General features: G+C 55.2%; 1 protein-coding gene across 1 annotated transcript; it reads left to right on the top strand.

Moving 5' to 3' along the window:
• The first annotated feature begins 1,645 nt into the window (after positions 1-1,645).
• On the top strand, positions 1,646-7,218 carry CISH (cytokine inducible SH2 containing protein). The gene is made up of 3 exons (XM_025916273.2): positions 1,646-1,812; positions 5,139-5,359; positions 5,602-7,218. Exons 1-3 carry the CDS (start codon positions 1,793-1,795, stop codon positions 6,132-6,134), a joined length of 774 nt encoding a protein of 257 aa, XP_025772058.1. The 5' UTR covers positions 1,646-1,792; the 3' UTR covers positions 6,135-7,218.
• The last annotated feature ends 9,607 nt before the right edge of the window (positions 7,219-16,825 follow it).

Here is a 16,825-nt window from a genome sequence, read left to right on the forward strand (position 1 = left end):
GGGTTATCCTGGAATATGGAAATTTGTTGAGTGAAACCATGAGAGGACTCGCCACTGGGTGGCGATGTGGGCCTAGCAGTTAGAGCAAGAGTGTGTAGGGAGCAGATAGCAGGAAAGGTGATAAAGAGTTGGCCAAGGGGACCCACAACACTGGGGCAAAACAGGGGCAGGCCACATACTGTGCACACAGGTGCATAACTGTCAAATTCACGAAAGGTGGCTGGAGGGCAAAACCCTTGGGGCCCTCTAATTTAACATACAGAACTGCATAATCACTGACATCTGTAAGGGAGCTTTCAAGGGGACACCATTGGGGTACTCTGACATGGACTGGCCTGGAGGCAGGAAGCTTCACTGAGGACCTTAAAGCTGGATCTTGAAGGATGCCCAGGAGTTGTTAGCTCAAGGCACTTAGAGACGATGGGGCACTGGGGGGAACTGGGCTACAAGCCCCAACTAACCACTTGTCAGCTGTGAGATCTAGGGTGCATTTTAACTTCTCTGTGCATCAATCTCCTCACCTGTAAAGAGGACACAATATATAATGGTTAGACAATGAAATGAGGCTGGAAATCGCTGAGAGCACCTGGCACATACTAAGTGTTCTGTAAAATACTCACAGTTAGAGGGAAGACAGAGTCTTGAGGTAGAGAACTTGGGATTTGACCCCATAGAGACTCAGGTACCCAGGTTCAAATCCTAGTTGTTGCTTGGCAGCTTGAAGCCCCTTTGTCTTCATAATAATGGAGCGGTAGACAGTTTCTACTGAAGAGACTGCACCCTACATAGGTGCCCCATGCTGTAGTCTCCCGGTGCCCAAGCCATCAAGTGAGTAATGAAGTCTCCACACTTGCCCCCATCCCAAGATTGGGATGTGCCTTCTCCCCCAAGTCTTTCAGAGAAAGCATTCTCGCCTGGATCCTTTTGGCTGTGATGGATCCTTGACCCCCGCGGACCTGCTCGGATCTGAGGCCCCCCTCTGTGCCCCTCCCCTCCTCTCATGTCCTTCTCCAAACCCCACCCCATGCCACCAGTTTCCCCACCACCGCACACAGAGTCCGGAGATCCAAGTGCGGCCCACAGGGGGCGCTTGCACACCAGACAGACCGACTAGAGGGAGCCGCTAGCTGGGAGAACAGACCCAAGACCCTGCCTCGTGCTGCCACCAGTTCTACAGAGAGATACAGGGGCCTGTCCCCAGTGAAGCGGAATGCCCGAAAGAAGTCTGCGCTCGGGTGGGGAGAACCCCTGTCCTGGAGAACCCCTGCCCCGCCCTGGCCTTCTTCAACCCGGTTTTTCCCTGGTGATCCCTAGGTCACGCTCAACCCGGCTAGTTTGTCTGCCTCGCATCTCAAAACTGCAATTGGCCCGCCCCCCCACCCCGAGCTGCGATTGGTCGGCGCGTGGGGCCCCGCCCCATTTTCCTGGAAAGTTCTTGGAAATCTGTCAAAGGTGTTTCCTTTAGCGGCCCTGAGCCTACTCTAGGAGCCGGCGCCCCCGCCAGCGCCCCTCCCCGGCCCGGCAGCACTGCCGGCGGTTCTAGGAAGACGTCGCTTCCGGGAAGGGCTGGGACACAGAGGACAAAAGATTAGGCGGCTCGCCCCGCCCCACCCTCCCGGCCCGCCCCCAGCGCCCTCCCGGCCAGCCAGCGCCTTGGCCTCTCATTCCCATCCCGTCGCCGGTGCGCCCTGGGAGCCTGCCTTACGAGCGAGACCTGCGCCCACGGGCTCCCTCCAGCCGCCACCGTCCGGCTGAGCCTCAGCTCCGGAGCTGCCGCTGCCGCTGCCGGGACATGGTCCTCTGCGTTCAGGGGTAAGCGCGGCTCGCCGTCCCAGCCGGGCGACGGCGCCCGGCGTTCGGGAGAGTACCGCCTCGTGCTAGCTGCCGGCTATTGAGAGGGCTTGACGGGTCGGAAATGACCGAGTGCGGAAGGACCTCAGGGTGACAACAGGGAATGGTGACAACACCGTCACCACCCTATTCGCACTGTGGGTAGTGAAACTGGGGGTCGGCTGGCGACGGGAGGAGCACCGGGTAGCCTAAGCCTGGGTTCTGGCTGGAGCAGCTGAACGCCAGCGGAGTTCATCCTCCAAGACGTGGCTCACCTGCCCAGACCCCCTTCTGGGCCCAGAGCACTCTACCCTAGCCTGCAGGCCGCAGGGCCTACTGCTGACCTTAGGTTAGCCCCTGCCCCTCTCCGATTTCACTGTTCTGCCATGGGCTAGCAATTAGGCTTTTCTTGGGAAGCCAGTCTGAGATCCTCGCCTCCCCCCAGGTTGGCTAAGCAGCAGGTCTTGGAAGAGCCTGAATTTTGCCCGTGGCACCCCCACAATTGCCTTGCCTCTCCTCAGTCCAGTCTGGGATCCCAGTGAGGACTTGACTCCTGCCTCCCTTCTCCAACTTTCCTCAAAGACTAGGATGGTGTGGAGGCTGGTAAGACAGAGTCCTGGCCTCAACTGAGCATTCTTCCTCAGCATTCCTTCCACCTCAGCATCCCCTTCAACAATGGGTCTGATACTCTCCAGACTGATCTGACAGGAGCTCAGAAAGCTCCAGGGAGTGAGAAAGAAGATATGAGTGAGCACTCCACACCCAGGAAGAGCTGGGTGGCCCAGTGGCTGTTGTTATCAAAACTGGCATAGTACCAAGTGAAGAAGGTTGGAAGGTGGGGCAAGGCTGAAGTGCCCCTTGCTCTGAGCAGGTCTGCTTCCAGGGAGGAAACCCAGAGGTGCCAGGAAAACTATACTACTATACTTCAACCTGGCCGTCTCCAGCATACCCCTCCTCTGAATTTTGGGACTCCTGAACACCCCCACACCCTGTCCTCCAGATCCCCCCAGTTCTGAAGTCCCACATTCTCTTTTTACTTTGTTCCAGCTAAAAGTCCCTTGGAACCTCAGGACCAGTGTTGGGTGTCAGGGAGCAAGATTTTTAAGACCTCCACACACACAGCCACAAACCAGCTGGTGCCCTCCCAAGGTAGGGGGCAGAGATTCCCAAATATAGGTTTGGGCTCCCAGCTTTGCTTGAGGGGGTCCACCCTCAGGGTTGAGTTTGCCCCACTGGCATGCATCCCCAGGCGGGACACACAGGCTGGGTTCCACAACAGGCACACACAGGTACAGGCCACCCACACCTGGAACACACAAGCCATCGCCCCCGCCATGACGACAGCTGTGGACACACCCCTCCTAAGATACACAGTCACTCACCAGGAACTGTGGGGACCAATACAGCTCCTTACACACCCAGATACCTTGTTGACCCTAGAGGTGCCCATGCCCACAAGTGCCCTGCTAAGCTGTCTGGACATGGCCACCCCCAGGCGCTCTGGCCTGACTGGCTAGCCTGAGCTGAGCTTTGGGTCCCAGCAGGCAGGCCACCAGCTAGTTCCTTGGAACGTGGCTCCCCCACTAGGATTCCAGAGCTCCCACAGTACACCGAGAGTGGGTATGGAAAAGTATTAAACAAACTGTGGTGTGCCAGGGTCTTGTGGCCTCTTCTCCCAATTTGTTAACATCTTCTAATGCTCACCTATAACCTACACTGTCAGATCTGGCTCCTCTGCCTGCGTCCTGCCAAGGCTTCTGCCTACCTCATCCTGCCTCATAAGCAATCTCTGGCACAGTTTACCCATGCTCTCATCTCTGCCTGAAGTGCCTTCCCCCTACTGCTTCCTTTGGCCTGGCAGACTCAGCTCAGGAACAGGCAGACCTTGACTCCCCCATGACACCCTTTGTGTTTGTGACTTTGGGTTATAAGTTCTCCTTGAAGGCAAGGCCCATGGTTTTATTATCTTGGTGTCCTGCGGCCCAGTAGGGGACCAGACCCAGAACTGAGGCCTGAGGATGTATTTTCTGAGGAGTGAGGAAGGATCAGCAGTCTCTTCCTGTGAGCCAATCCTTGCCCCTCACTCCCTGGAAGTCCCAGGATCACCATGCTTGGTGGCCTTCCCCTAGAGAAAAGCTACTGCTCAGATTGGGGCTGGCTCAGCAACCCAACTCTAGTCACCTGACAAGATGGTGTTGCCAACCCCCTCAGGATCTGGGCTGGTAGCATCCCTTATGAGGGGGTAGAGAAGCTGAACAGTCCTAGTGAACAGCAAGGTTTACATAAGGTCATAGAGCCTCATAGGACTGGCTTGCCAGGGTGGGATCTGGAATGTAGAATGAGTACCCTGTTCTTTGGTGGGAGGTCCTGTTTATGGGAAGTGGGATTTGCCAGTGCCTTTATTTTATTTATTTATTTTTTTTAATTTTTTTTTCAGCGTTTATTTATTTTTGGGACAGAGAGAGACAGAGCATGAACGGGGGAGGGGCAGAGAGAGAGGGAGACACAGAATCGGAAACAGGCTCCAGGCTCTGAGCCATCAGCCCAGAGCCTGACACGGGGCTCGAACTCACGGACCGCGAGATCGTGACCTGGCTGAAGTCGGACGCTCAACCGACTGCGCCACCCAGGCGCCCCTGCCAGTGCCTTTAAAGCCACTGTCCACCCCAGACCCTCAGCTGGGAGGAGCAGAAAACAGGATGGGAGTCTGACCTGTTTAGGGAGATTGTTCCAGCCTCTAAGCCCTGGCCAGTGTGGACCGCGGTCCCTCCTACAGATACTCCTATCCATGGGGAGGTAGCATATGACCTTAGGCATCCTATCATAATTTTGAGACCTCTCTGGAGCACCCCATGAAGGCCCAGGCCATGGCTCAAGCAGAACCAGCGCCATTTAATCTAATCAGCCCACCTCAACCAACAGGGCACCCATGTGAGGCTTCTTTGCACTGGATCCTACCATTGTCAGGGACATCAGTTGTCCATTGTGAGCTAGAAATCTTATAGGGCATGATCTGTGTTGTCAGCTGGTGCAAAATAGACTAATTAATGTTCAATAAATGCAGGAGGGTGGAGAAGTCTCTTTCAAAAGAGAATCAACATGTAGGGGAAGCTATCAAGGAGCCTTTTGTGATGACAGCTGGGAGGCAGGGTACTGATCTCATTGAGCCCATGAGTGGGCAAAGGGGAAACTGAGGCTCATAGTGAGATGGACTGGCCAGAAGTCATATAGCTGGTCTGGGGTATAGAGGGTCTCTGGTAACAGGAGGGCATAGGGCCTCCACTCACTGCCCATCCACCCCCTTCTAGACCCTGTTCTTTGCTGGCTGTGGAGCAGATCGGGCAGCGGCCCCTGTGGACCCAGTCCCTGGAGCTGCCCGAACCAGCTATGCAGCCTTTGCCTGCCGGGTCCTTCCTGGAGGAGGTGGCAGAGGAGACCCCAGCCCAGCCAGAGAGTGAACCCAAGGTGCTGGACCCTGAGGAGGATCTGCTATGCATAGCCAAGACTTTCTCTTACCTTCGGGAATCTGGTGAGTTTGAGGAGGGAAGCAGGCCTTGTCCTGGGAAGTCCAATGGGGACAGCTTAACTCTGTCTGTTGAGTCTGGTTTGAGAGACATGGCCCTGCCCAGGAGAGTCTGATGGGGGGTGGGGGGGTACAGTCCTCCCCATGGAAGTGTAAAGGGGGAGGCAGAGTCCTGCTCTGCCCTGTGTTGGTGCCCCCAACTAAATTCCACTGTGACTAGTCTCTTGGCCCCGTCTCCACTTGCCTAGGCTGGTATTGGGGTTCCATTACGGCCAGCGAGGCCCGACAACACCTGCAGAAGATGCCAGAGGGCACGTTCCTGGTACGTGACAGCACCCACCCCAGCTATCTATTCACTCTGTCTGTCAAAACCACTCGAGGCCCCACCAACGTACGCATTGAGTACGCTGACTCCAGCTTCCGCCTGGACTCCAACTGCCTGTCCAGGCCACGCATCCTGGCCTTCCCAGACGTGGTCAGCCTCGTGCAGCACTATGTGGCCTCCTGTACTGCTGACACCCGAAGTGACAGCCCTGAACCTGCACCCACCCCAGCCCTGCCTACCCCTAAGGAAGATGCACCTGGTGACCCAGCACTACCTGCCCCTGCAGTCACCGCCGTGCACCTAAAACTGGTGCAGCCCTTTGTGCGCAGAAGCAGTGCCCGCAGCCTGCAGCACCTGTGCCGCCTTGTCATCAACCGTCTGGTGGCTGATGTAGACTGCCTGCCACTGCCCCGGCGCATGGCTGACTACCTCCGACAGTACCCCTTCCAGCTCTGACCCACCTGAGCATCCGCCTAGCCTCACCCAGACATACCCTGGAAGGGACACGGGCCCCAGCTGGACTTGGGGTCCCATCGTCCCTCCTCCAGTTATCCTAGTGACTGAAAGCACCTGACAGCTGGACCAGGAAGAGTCAGCAGGAGCAAGGCTGGGGATGAGGGGTAGAGAAAAGTATCACACAACTTGAAGGTCAACACCCCCAGCTCCCATGTGGCTCCGTTGTGGTGAGCCATGTGTCAGAAGAGAGGGAGACAGGCGGGACCTTGTCTCACCTTGTGGGTGAGGCCCAGGCCCCCATTTGCCTGTTGTGGGCTCTTGAACTGTATAGACTTTGCCAGCCCTGGTGTCTCAGTCCACAGGGTGGGGCAGGCCCCCTCCTTCTAGCCAGCCTGTCTCAGGAAGGATGGCGGCCAGAGGAACTGAGGTTGACAGTGACAGTCCCTTGATGGGGGAACAGGCCAGGCTGAGGGACTACAAAGTTATACAGTATTTATTTATTTATTCTCCTTGGGTTTGTCTCAAGGTGAGCCAATCCCACCTCTCTGCCCTGAGCCCTGAGTGCTCTGGAGACCCCAGCTCTGCCCCAACTTCTCTGGTTCCTCCTGGTGGAGAGCCCCATCCTGAGACATGTTGCTGGATCCAAGGCAGTTCTGGATATCCTGGCACTGACCCACCCACCTGTGAATGTGTGCACCCTCTTCTGCCCCCAGCCCTGTTTTGGGAGGGTGGGAAAGCGGACAAGAAAATGAAGCCAAAGTGTCAGTGCCCAGCAGAGCCTGCCACTCACCCCCTCGCAGGGCAGAGCCCTGTCTGCACAGAGCTGGTCTCGGTGCGGCACCAGCCTGCGGGAGCATGTGTGCAGTGTCAGGAAGCAGCATGTTGGCTCCACAGCTGCTGCTCCAGCTCTGCTGGGTCGGCTTCCTGCCCAGGAAGGTGCCTGTACACGAGAGGGAAAGAAATACCTATCTGATAAGACTTTATAAAATAAGTATTATAACAAGCAAAACCCAGTTTGGTAGTCTTTTTTCTTCCACTGATTTTTCTGTATTGACAATAAAATTGTACTTTTCATTTAAGGAGACCTCAGTGAGACCTCTTTTGAGTTCTTACACAATTTGTCCCCTTTGATATTATTTTCCCCCACTTTACATCTGGGTCAGCTGGGGCCCAGTGACCTGTGGCTGAGCAGGCCCTGCTAGGGGACCCTTTGAAGAGTCGGGGAGGTACAGGGAGCAGCCTTCCTCTCTCGTTACCTCTTGCTCCCCTTGGAGGATGGGAGGCAGGAGGTGAAGGCCAGCTGGACTGCCTGCAGGGTCATTGACCAGGTGACTGCCAGGGCGGGGGATGGTGGCAGAGGAGCACCAGACTGGAGAGACGTGTAAACAGGAGATATCAAAGACTGGAAGTAGAGAATGCTGGGGGATGGGTGCTGTGGGGGCACCCACTCCTGGAGGCAGTGTCTTTTGAGAGGAGGAGGCCAACAGAGAAGTCAGGGCCAGTCATTCCAGTGAGAAAGTACAGGGAGTACAAAAGCACCAGGGCATGACTGGGAAGCTCATATTCCCTACCAACCACAAGGAGGCCTGGGGAAGTAGTCATGCTGTGCAGTGGGACAGAACAATGGAGTTGGGGATGGCAGCCAGTAAGCTGGCAGGGTCTGGCCTGAGGTGGGACCTGGTGAGGTTCTGGCACAGGCCAGTTGGGGTTGGGGGACCCTCTCCTTTCAGGGCCCTACACACCAGAAGTAGATGGAAGCGCAATTAAAATGAAAACTCTCCATTATCTGATGGTCTGACTTTGTAATGTAAATTCCACTGTGTCCTGAAATTTTCCGCACCTTCACTTGAATAACTCATAGGAAAGATCCTCTGAAGCTCATTCATAACCTTCTAACCCTTATTTTAGAAATAATCCTAACCTTCCTGTTTTCTTGGGACTTAGATGATTAGAAGAGACAAATGCTGGAAGATTGAGAGCAGGAAGGTGTAAGGACTGGTATGTGGATGACACGGAGGAGGCAGGAAGGGATGGATAAAAAGCCAAACGTTATGGGCATGCAGATAGTTATGGCAAAGAAAAGAGCTGATACTGGATGTGAGTGAATAAGAGGTGAGCGAAGGCTGACTTTACTGGGACTAGTGCCCAGGCCCAGGTGCCCAGCCTGGCACCTTCTCTGTTGCTGGCTGCAGGGCCCGACGGCACACCTCCTCCAGGTCACCATGACCTGCCAGGGATGTCTGCTGTTCCTCATTGCTTCAGCCTGGATCTCAGCCCCTTTGTGACTCCCAAAGTGCCTGAGGTGACCCCGCTGTCTGCTCCACCTACAAATCTGAGTCACCCAATGGGTGAGTAGTAGACACAGAGGGGCTGAAGGCAGGGTGTTCCCCACTTGGTGCCATGGCCTGGACAGAAAACTGCCGTAGCAAGAGGAAACCCACAAACTCTTCGGAGGGGGAGGTGTCTCAGGTGCCTGCCAGGTGCTGGCAATGGACAAGGGCTTTGCACCTCCTGTAGTGCTCACCACAACCATGGGAGTGGGCCTGAATATGACCCATACTCCACAGATGAGGAAACTGAGGCCCAGAGTGGGCAAGGCAGTGGCTGAGGAAGTAAAGTACAGAGCAGAGCTTACCTTGAGGGGTCCCGCCTGCCTGTCTGTCCCCACGCTGCTATGTGAGATGGCAAGGACAGGCATCTGGGGTTGGCAGCTTGCAGGCAAGTTGATCTTAGATGCTGGTTTTATCCCCCTATGTCCTTGCCTGCTAAGGTCTCTGGACCAGACATTGGTCTGATCAACAGGGTCCTGTCCCCCTCACCTTTGCCTCAGCCCAAGCCAGGGTCCAGCTCTTGCCTGGGACTGAGATACTTGTCACCTTGCCTGGGGCTGCCAGATACTTCCAACACCTGATATTTTTCTGCTTCAATCTTTTCTTGTCTCCCTGTCAGGGGAGTGAGTGGTGCCTGCCAGAACAGGGACAGTAGAGGGCAGGTCATCAGGCCCAAACCCAAGTCAGAGACCCAGCCTAACAGATGCTGAAAACCCTCTGGTCAGTACATTCACTGCTGGGTGGTTCCGGGCTAGTAATGGGAGCCCTGACAGCACTGGCCAGGGAGAAATAGAGGAGCCATCTGGTTGGGTGTGGAGGACCCTGCACAATATACAAACAATAACTGATGGTAACCCCCATTGGTTAAGTCCTTTACTAGCACACATGCTCCTCAGGCACCAGCTGGGCCAGACTCCATCTGGGCCTTGGGGACACAGGAGGGACACAGTCCCCCTCCTCATGGGACTCCTGGGCTGGTGAGCAGGAAACAATAAACAAATGAGCAAATAGATACTCAGGACAAGTTTTAAGAGTGTAAAGAAAGCAAAGCAGGGACAGGGCAGAGAGTGGCTTTTGGGTGTGGGGACACTGCTGCAGATGAGAGGGTCAGGGAAAGCTCTGGGGCCACTGAGCTGGGACACCCGAGCAAAGAGCAGCAGCTGGCTATGCAGACAACATAGGAAAAAGACATCCAGGGAGAAGAAACCGCCAATCCCAAGGCCCTGAGGCAACAACAAACTTGGTATGATCAGGAGAAAGAAGTCCAGAATGGCTGTCCAGGAGGGCTGAGGAGACAGAGGAAGGGTGGAGAGAGCAGAGGGGGCACATGAATTTTATTCTACTGTGGTGGAGGGCCTCCTCAGAGTTTAACAGGGAAATGCTATAATCTAATGTTCATTTCTCAGGGGCGAACCTGTCAGCTGGGTAGGGGATGGCCTCCAACAGGGCCTGGGGACAGGAAGCTGGAAAGGAGGCTGAGAGGTACAGGCTATAGCAGGGGTGGTTGTGGTGGGGAGCAGGAGGCGAGGACTGCAGCCTGGGGATCCTGGGTGGAGTTTGTGCCCCAGGACTTCGTGCTGCAGCCTTGAATACTGGCAGAGGTTGTCCCCATTTACAGCAGAAGAAGTAAGGCTCAGAAAGAGGTGGTGTTTTTTCTCAGTGTCACACAGTTTGTGAGGGGCAGAGCCAGGGTTCAAACCTTTATTTGAGAGCTTGTTGGAATGACCTCTGTTCTGCTCTGCCACCAGGGGCTGACATACTAAAGCCTTGGCAACTGCAGGGTGCTGAGGGTACACAGAAAGGAAGTAAAGGGTCAGGAACACTTTCTGAAGGAGGTGTCAGAGGCAGGGGGTGGAGGCTGCACCCCCAGAGGATTCCACCAGGTCATGAGGAGGTGGGTTTGGAGGATGATTCTGTATGGTGCCCCTTGCTAAACTCAGCCTTCTGGAATGACTTTGGAACAGAGTTACCACTAGGTCAGCCAGGTTCCTCTTGTCAGTGAGGTCTTGCTGGGATGTTTCTCTCATGATCACCAAGTATCCTAACACCACCTGGGTCATCAGTGCCCCTGTACCTGGGCTCAGCTTTTAATCTGCAACTGAGCAAATCTCGCTGGGCCGAAGCTGAATGCCAGTCTGAATAGGGCTGAGGGCAGGACCGGGCTGCTTGCTATCTCAGAGGGGCTGCTTGCTCTCTCCCACCCTGCAGAGCTGCCGACGGTCAAGTGGGGGACAGGTGCTTGAAAGAAGTCCCGACCAAGAAAGCAGGAGAGGATTCTAGGGACCTCGCCGAGGCTCTCTTACTCCAGGATAAGTAAAGCCTGTGCAGGCCTGGGCAGTCCCCTCATACCAACCTGTTAGACCAGTTTTAATATAAAGCAGTCTCAAGCTTTGCCAGAAACTCTACAACCTCTCATGGTGAGTTCTCACCACCCTGACTACACCGTGTAGGCCTTCCTCCCCAGCTTAGGCCATGCAACCAGCTGCCCGAGGGATCATTGCAATGGTCACCGTTGGGTGGCAGGCTGAGCCTCCCACATCTGAGACCCAAGAAGAAGAGACCCCTGGAGGTTTAATCCTGGCTAACACAACCCCTACACCCTGGTTTTACCCCAAACTCCCCTCCAGTCTGGATTGTGCTGTCCACTTGGTTCTCGGGAATTTCCCTCAACCTCACAGAACCTGAGAGGGTTCCTGGCTGTGAAGTGAGGAGAGTGACAGCACTTCCCTCAGAGGGGACATGAGGAGCCCAGGAGGATTAATGAGGCAATGCTGAGGAGAGTGTGATAGGGTTCAATCTGGCACCTGCTTCAGCTGTCATTGTAACTGTTTCTGTCCATTGTTTTCATCTTTTTTGAGAGGTGGTCTGGGCAGGTGTTGATGTCTGCTGAGGTCCCCATCTGGGCTTCAGGGGAGCTGGGCTGGAACCACCTGGAGCTGTAAGTGGCCCCTCTCCCCATCAGCTCTGTCCTCCAAGCCCAGCCCTCCACTCTCATGCATCATTTGCCAATGACCTTGGGTTCTGGTCCTAGTGAACACACCCTTTGGCCTGGTCTCTGCAAAGGCTAGGATGGAGGCGAAGCCAGCCCAACCTTCTAGCAACTTCTCTCGCAGTGACAATAAAGATTAGGCCATCTGCCACCCTTGCCCCACACCTAGGGGGTGGTCTCCCTCAGGCCTGTTCCTCTCCCAGCCCTCAGTGGTCTGTGACCTCATAGGTGAGCTACAGGTGATGGAGGTGAGTGGGGCAGGTGCCTCTGGGTCTACCCCATTTCAAAGATGCAAGCCTGAAACCTAGAGAGGCAAAGTAGCTTGTCCATAGTCACCAAGAGAGGAAGTGGACATATGGGGTTAGAGCCCAGGACTTTGAGTCCCAGGCCAGGGCTTGTCCCTCTCCCCCTAGAACTCTTGAACTGGAGTCAGCTGCCTGCTAGCTGGCAACTCAAAAAGCTGGGTTCATGGCCTTTCAGACTCCCCATGTCCAGACCTGGACTCTTCACTAGCCCCTAGACACACCTTCACTGTCCCCCCATCTTGGAGACAACCCCCACATTCACATCCCCATGTCCATCCATCTTGCCCCTTGTCCCTCTCAAGCTGCCCTCCTACTGCTCCCCATGGCTGCTTTGCCCAGATATAGCTTCATTCACTCACCCAGCTGGACCATCCTGATGGCCTCCTCAGCCCTACCACCATCTTGAGTGAGGTGCTCACAAACCAGACCTTGCCCTGCCTTCCCCACTTAGTGATATTCACAGGCTCCCCCTCCCCCACCATATCTTGCCTGTGCCTTACCCCAGGTTCCAGGATATGGCTTCCAAAACTGGCAATCCATTCCATTCTCTTCCCTCCTAATAGCCCATCACATTGTATCATTCATATGGGAATGTCCAGGGCAAACTCTTACTCACCCTTCAAAGCCCAACTCAAATGCCCCTTTTCTGAGAAGCCTTCCCTAACTTCCCCAGCATTTATTCCTGTCTACTTTAGATACCTACTGCATCCTGGGGAATCTCCCTGGAGCCTGAGTTTTCCCAACTGTCTCCAGCCTGGAGAGGAGAAAACACTTTCAATAATAGATTCAAAACAGCCATTCTTTGTCTTCTTATGAAATATCTCACACACACACACACACACACACACACACACACACACACACACCATACTTCCCATGAAAGTCCCCTAAGGATATCTTTGAAATGGCAAACCAGCCAAATTGAAAACAATAGATAGGCAGGGTTCAAATCTCAGTTCCAAAATCACTCTGGGACTCCAGGCAAGTAGTTTAACTTCTAAGAACCTCCGTTTCTCCCTCTAATAGAAATACTGGTAGTGCCCATGCCCCAGGGGGTTGGAGAGTGACTGGATCTGACTTTGGGGTAACAAGGAGTAAGTGGGATGATGCTCACCTATGAACGTGAGATGAGGCAGGCCTTGAGCAGGAGGAGCCTTTTTGGTGTGGCCAAAGCTTTATGCTTAATGGAAAGATAGTTTCTTCCATGACCCTGGCCTGGCTGAAGCAGGCAGGGCCCAGAGCACTAGAAGTGATCTCTGAGGCCTGAGGGAACTCAGGACTGCCATGACTCCTCCAGGCAGTCTGCTAGGATAGTTCCACGTATAGTCCCCACTAGCAAGACCCACACTGGGATAGTATTGCTGGAAGGGGAATGATGCCCAGCAAATGCTCCCCAGGCGGAGCCCTGTTCCAAGGATTCTCCCTTCATCCAACATCAGATGAGCCAGATAGGGCTTTTCATGTCACCAGAGCTGGGGTCTTCCTCCATCAGAGGTGAAAATTTTACTTGTAGTCTGGGTTGGGCCAAAGCTTTGTTCTCGAAAGTGCCTCTAGGCCTTCAGCCTCTTTCCAAAGAGTACTTCACTGCTCCCTACCCCCACCAGTCCCACTTCTGAACAACATCATTATGAGTGTGTGTGTGTGTGCATGTGCGTGCACGTGCGCGTGTGTTGACCTTTCCACTTGGCCAACATTCCTTTATTTTCCTCAGCTCTTTTGGGTAGATGGCCGTGGCAGGAGGTGCTGTTAGAAGAGCAGGTTCTCAGAAAACCTTTTTTCCAAAGCGCCAGAGACATGGAGCTCAAAGAGACACTGGAAGATGAAGGCCTATCGGAAAGAAAATGGGTTCCTAGGGCAGTTAGAGGAGTGTGGGTGAGAGACAACGGTCTCCTCTCAGAGAGCACTCTAACCCCAATGTAGGTGCATGTGGGGCCTGCCCCTAGGCATTAGTGCCATTGCCTGGTCAGTGTTGTCAGCCTGGCCAGTAAAGCTGGGTGACCCTGTGCAGGTTGCTTTATCTCTCTGATCCATATACGTCTCAAAGAAGCAAAAGTCCTGAGTTCACTGCCAGCGTGTGTGATCTCCTTACCCCAGAGGTGCCCAGACTGTGCCTCTATAGCCCTTTACCTCTTTGCTGAGAGCCAGCGCACCGTGTCCCTGATTGGGGGCTGTGGGCTCTGGGGGCAGTAGCACCCTATCAGCACCTTGACAATCACCCCCTTTCTCCTCTGGGTCTCAGTGGGCAAACTGGGGCATGCTAGACTCCAGGAGGATCCCTGGGTCTTTCAGAGTGCAGAGAAGGCGTGGTGTGGGCACTCCCCCACCCCCACCCTGAGTGAGGTGTTTTCACTAGAATCGCAGCATAGCTGCGGCTGGAGGCCTCTTCCCAGGAAGAAAGAGCAGAGCGCCTCTTCCAAGAACTCAGAGGAGGCCCACAGGCAGGGGAGGGAGGAGCGGGGGAGTTAATTTTAAACCAAACAGCCTTCAACGCTTCTCAGGAACTGGTTGCTCAACGTGATCTGGCAGGTCCCAGGCGGGCAGGCAGGCCTGCTGCCAGCTCAGAGGTGGTGGGGGTGGAGGACTCGCCCCAGAGGAAAGGCCCAGTGACCTTGAGGGAAGTTGGGCCCTGTCCTTGTCCATGAATCCGGGACTGTCACCCCAGATCCCCACCTACCTGACCTGATTTGCTGGGGTATGGGGTGGGGTGACTTCCTCTGTCCTAACCACGCTAGGTGAAATTATAACAGGATTAATAATATAGATGTCATGTCCTTCCAAAGGCCCTAAGACTGTCCCATCCCTCATTCTTTGCTTAGAACCTGATGCTTCTGTCCCCTGGCCTGTCCCTCTGGAGGTTATCTGATGAAGGCCTGCTATGGGGCCAGGGTAAGGCCTGTGCCATTCGCTCATGGAATGGAACCCTAGAATGCCAAGCTGGTGGCAGAAAATCGGATATGGAGGGTGAAGTTGCAGCAGCCAGCAGAATTTCTGGATCCAAGGAGCAAGGCTCCTGTGTGTGCAGGGAGGCTCTGAGCTGAATTCACTGGGCTCGCCCCCCCCCCCCAGCCCGCCCCCCACAGCCAACAAATGAAAGCGGGGGAGAGTCAGAGCGTCTTCACACTCATTGACCTCCTGGCCCCCTCTGGGCTGACAGTCTGGGCCCCCCTCCCAGTGTCTGGTTCCTACAGAGGCTCCTCCCAGGGCACCCCCTCCTCCATTATCTCCACCAGCTGCCCAATGAGACTCCAGCAGCCGGGCGGGGTGAGGCCTGTGTTCTAGGAAAGGATCCTGAGCTAGTGCTGCCAGGAGCTGCAGTTCTTGGAATCAGCACTGCAGGGTGAGGGGACGCTTCCTGGAACCTGCTAGCCACTCCAGGGAGAGAGGCTCAGAGGGCAGGCAGTGACCTCGGTGAGGGGGAGAGGGTGCTGAGGCCTCAGCTCTGGTCCTTGCCTCCAGGAAGCCCTACCTGACTGCAGGGGTCTCCTGGGACTCCCCCCATTTCAGCACTAAGTCTGCTGGGCCTCAGGAGATGCCCAAGTCTGGCACGGCCTCTGCAGTACTCAACATCTAGCCCAGGAATAGGCACAGAGTGGACAACCAGAAACAGTAGGGAAGTGGGGGGCATTGTGCAGGTGTGGGCACACAGGTGAAGGTGGGTTATTGGGCACGAGTATATTGCCCAGACCACTGAGCAGCCAGGGTGTGAAGGGCTCAGGAGATTAGGAGGGAGAGCAAGGTGGGGTCAGCAATGCCAGGCCTGACTCACAGAGTCCCCCTTCCTGATGGACAGACAGCTTCTGGCCAGATCTCCTATCACTCCTATAGGCCAGTCTTTTCCTACATGGCCTTTCCCTCAGATCCTTGTCCCACGGTTGGGGTACAGGCCCCGGCTTCAGAGTCAGGCCATGTAGAGTAGTCCCAGCCCAATGCCCAGCTGTGCAGCCTGAAGCACACATCTGGCCAGTTGGAGTTTCAGCTTCCCTGCCTGGATAATGGGGGGGGGGGGAGATGCTACAGGGCCCCCAGGAAGGCTGTGGGGGCTATGACCTGGGTCTGGGACAGGGTTAGGGTCCAGCTACACTGCAAGGGTGTAGCTCAGTGTTCCCATTACAGGGTCGCGGGGTCAGCATCATCAGAGCAGGAGCCTGGAAGTTTGGCTGAGGGAGCTGGAGGGCAGGTCAGGATGGGCACAGAGGGCAAGTAAGGACCTCCATCTCTGGCTAGGTGGCCTTGGGGCAGCCTTCTAACCACTCAGGGCATGTTTGCCTTCAGAAAAACGGAGAACCCTCCCTAACCAAGCCTGGATAGCAGTGTGGGCAGAGATTTGCCTCTCCCCTCATGCCCTCAGGTCACTCTTTGCCTCTCACTGAGCACAGCCCCAATCCTGCTATCACCCAACCCTAACACATCCCAAAGAATGGGGCCCCCAACCCATCCTGCAGGGCCAGTCCTGAGATTGAGAAGGGCTGAGGTTCAGTGCCCTGATGGAGCCATGAGGCAGGCCTATGAGAGAGGTCCTTTGACCCCTGTAGGAGGATGGTGGGGCAGCCTAGGGACACGGTTCATCACTGTGCCTGTGCTTGGGAGTGCCAGTTCTCAGAAGGGCCAGTTCTCAGAGGCTACTTGAGGCAGCTGGCAGTGGGTGGGGAGGCTGAGTTCTCCACCACCTAGAGGCCTGGGCACCTGCACCCAGGTCAAGCTGGCTGGAAAGAACCCACCATGGGAGAACTGGACCCGGAGCCCACCCAACCGGAATGAGAAGAGCTGCCGGTGTCATCTACTGGGTTTTCAGGGGATACTGGAGCCCTGCTGCAGATGGTTTCAGAGCCAGGCCACCTGCGCGACTTGAGCTAGTCACAAATCGTCTGTGAGCCATCGTCTGTAAAACAGAGACGATGTTATCACTTACCTTTATCGTGGCAAGGAGTATATGTGTAGCTTTCTTTCTCTTTGGGGTTTTTCCTCCCTAATCCCACCCCACCCCTCCGCTTCCCCGTAACATGAGCCCATGTAGACATGAGCCCCAGCAGTGCTCTTTCTCTGGCCCTTGTTGCAGCAAGAGGGACC

The sequence above is a fragment of the Puma concolor genome, chromosome A2, assembly GCF_028749965.1.
Source record: "Puma concolor isolate L17-30 chromosome A2, mPumCon1.1.hap2, whole genome shotgun sequence".
Classification (NCBI taxonomy): Eukaryota; Metazoa; Chordata; class Mammalia; order Carnivora; family Felidae; genus Puma; species Puma concolor.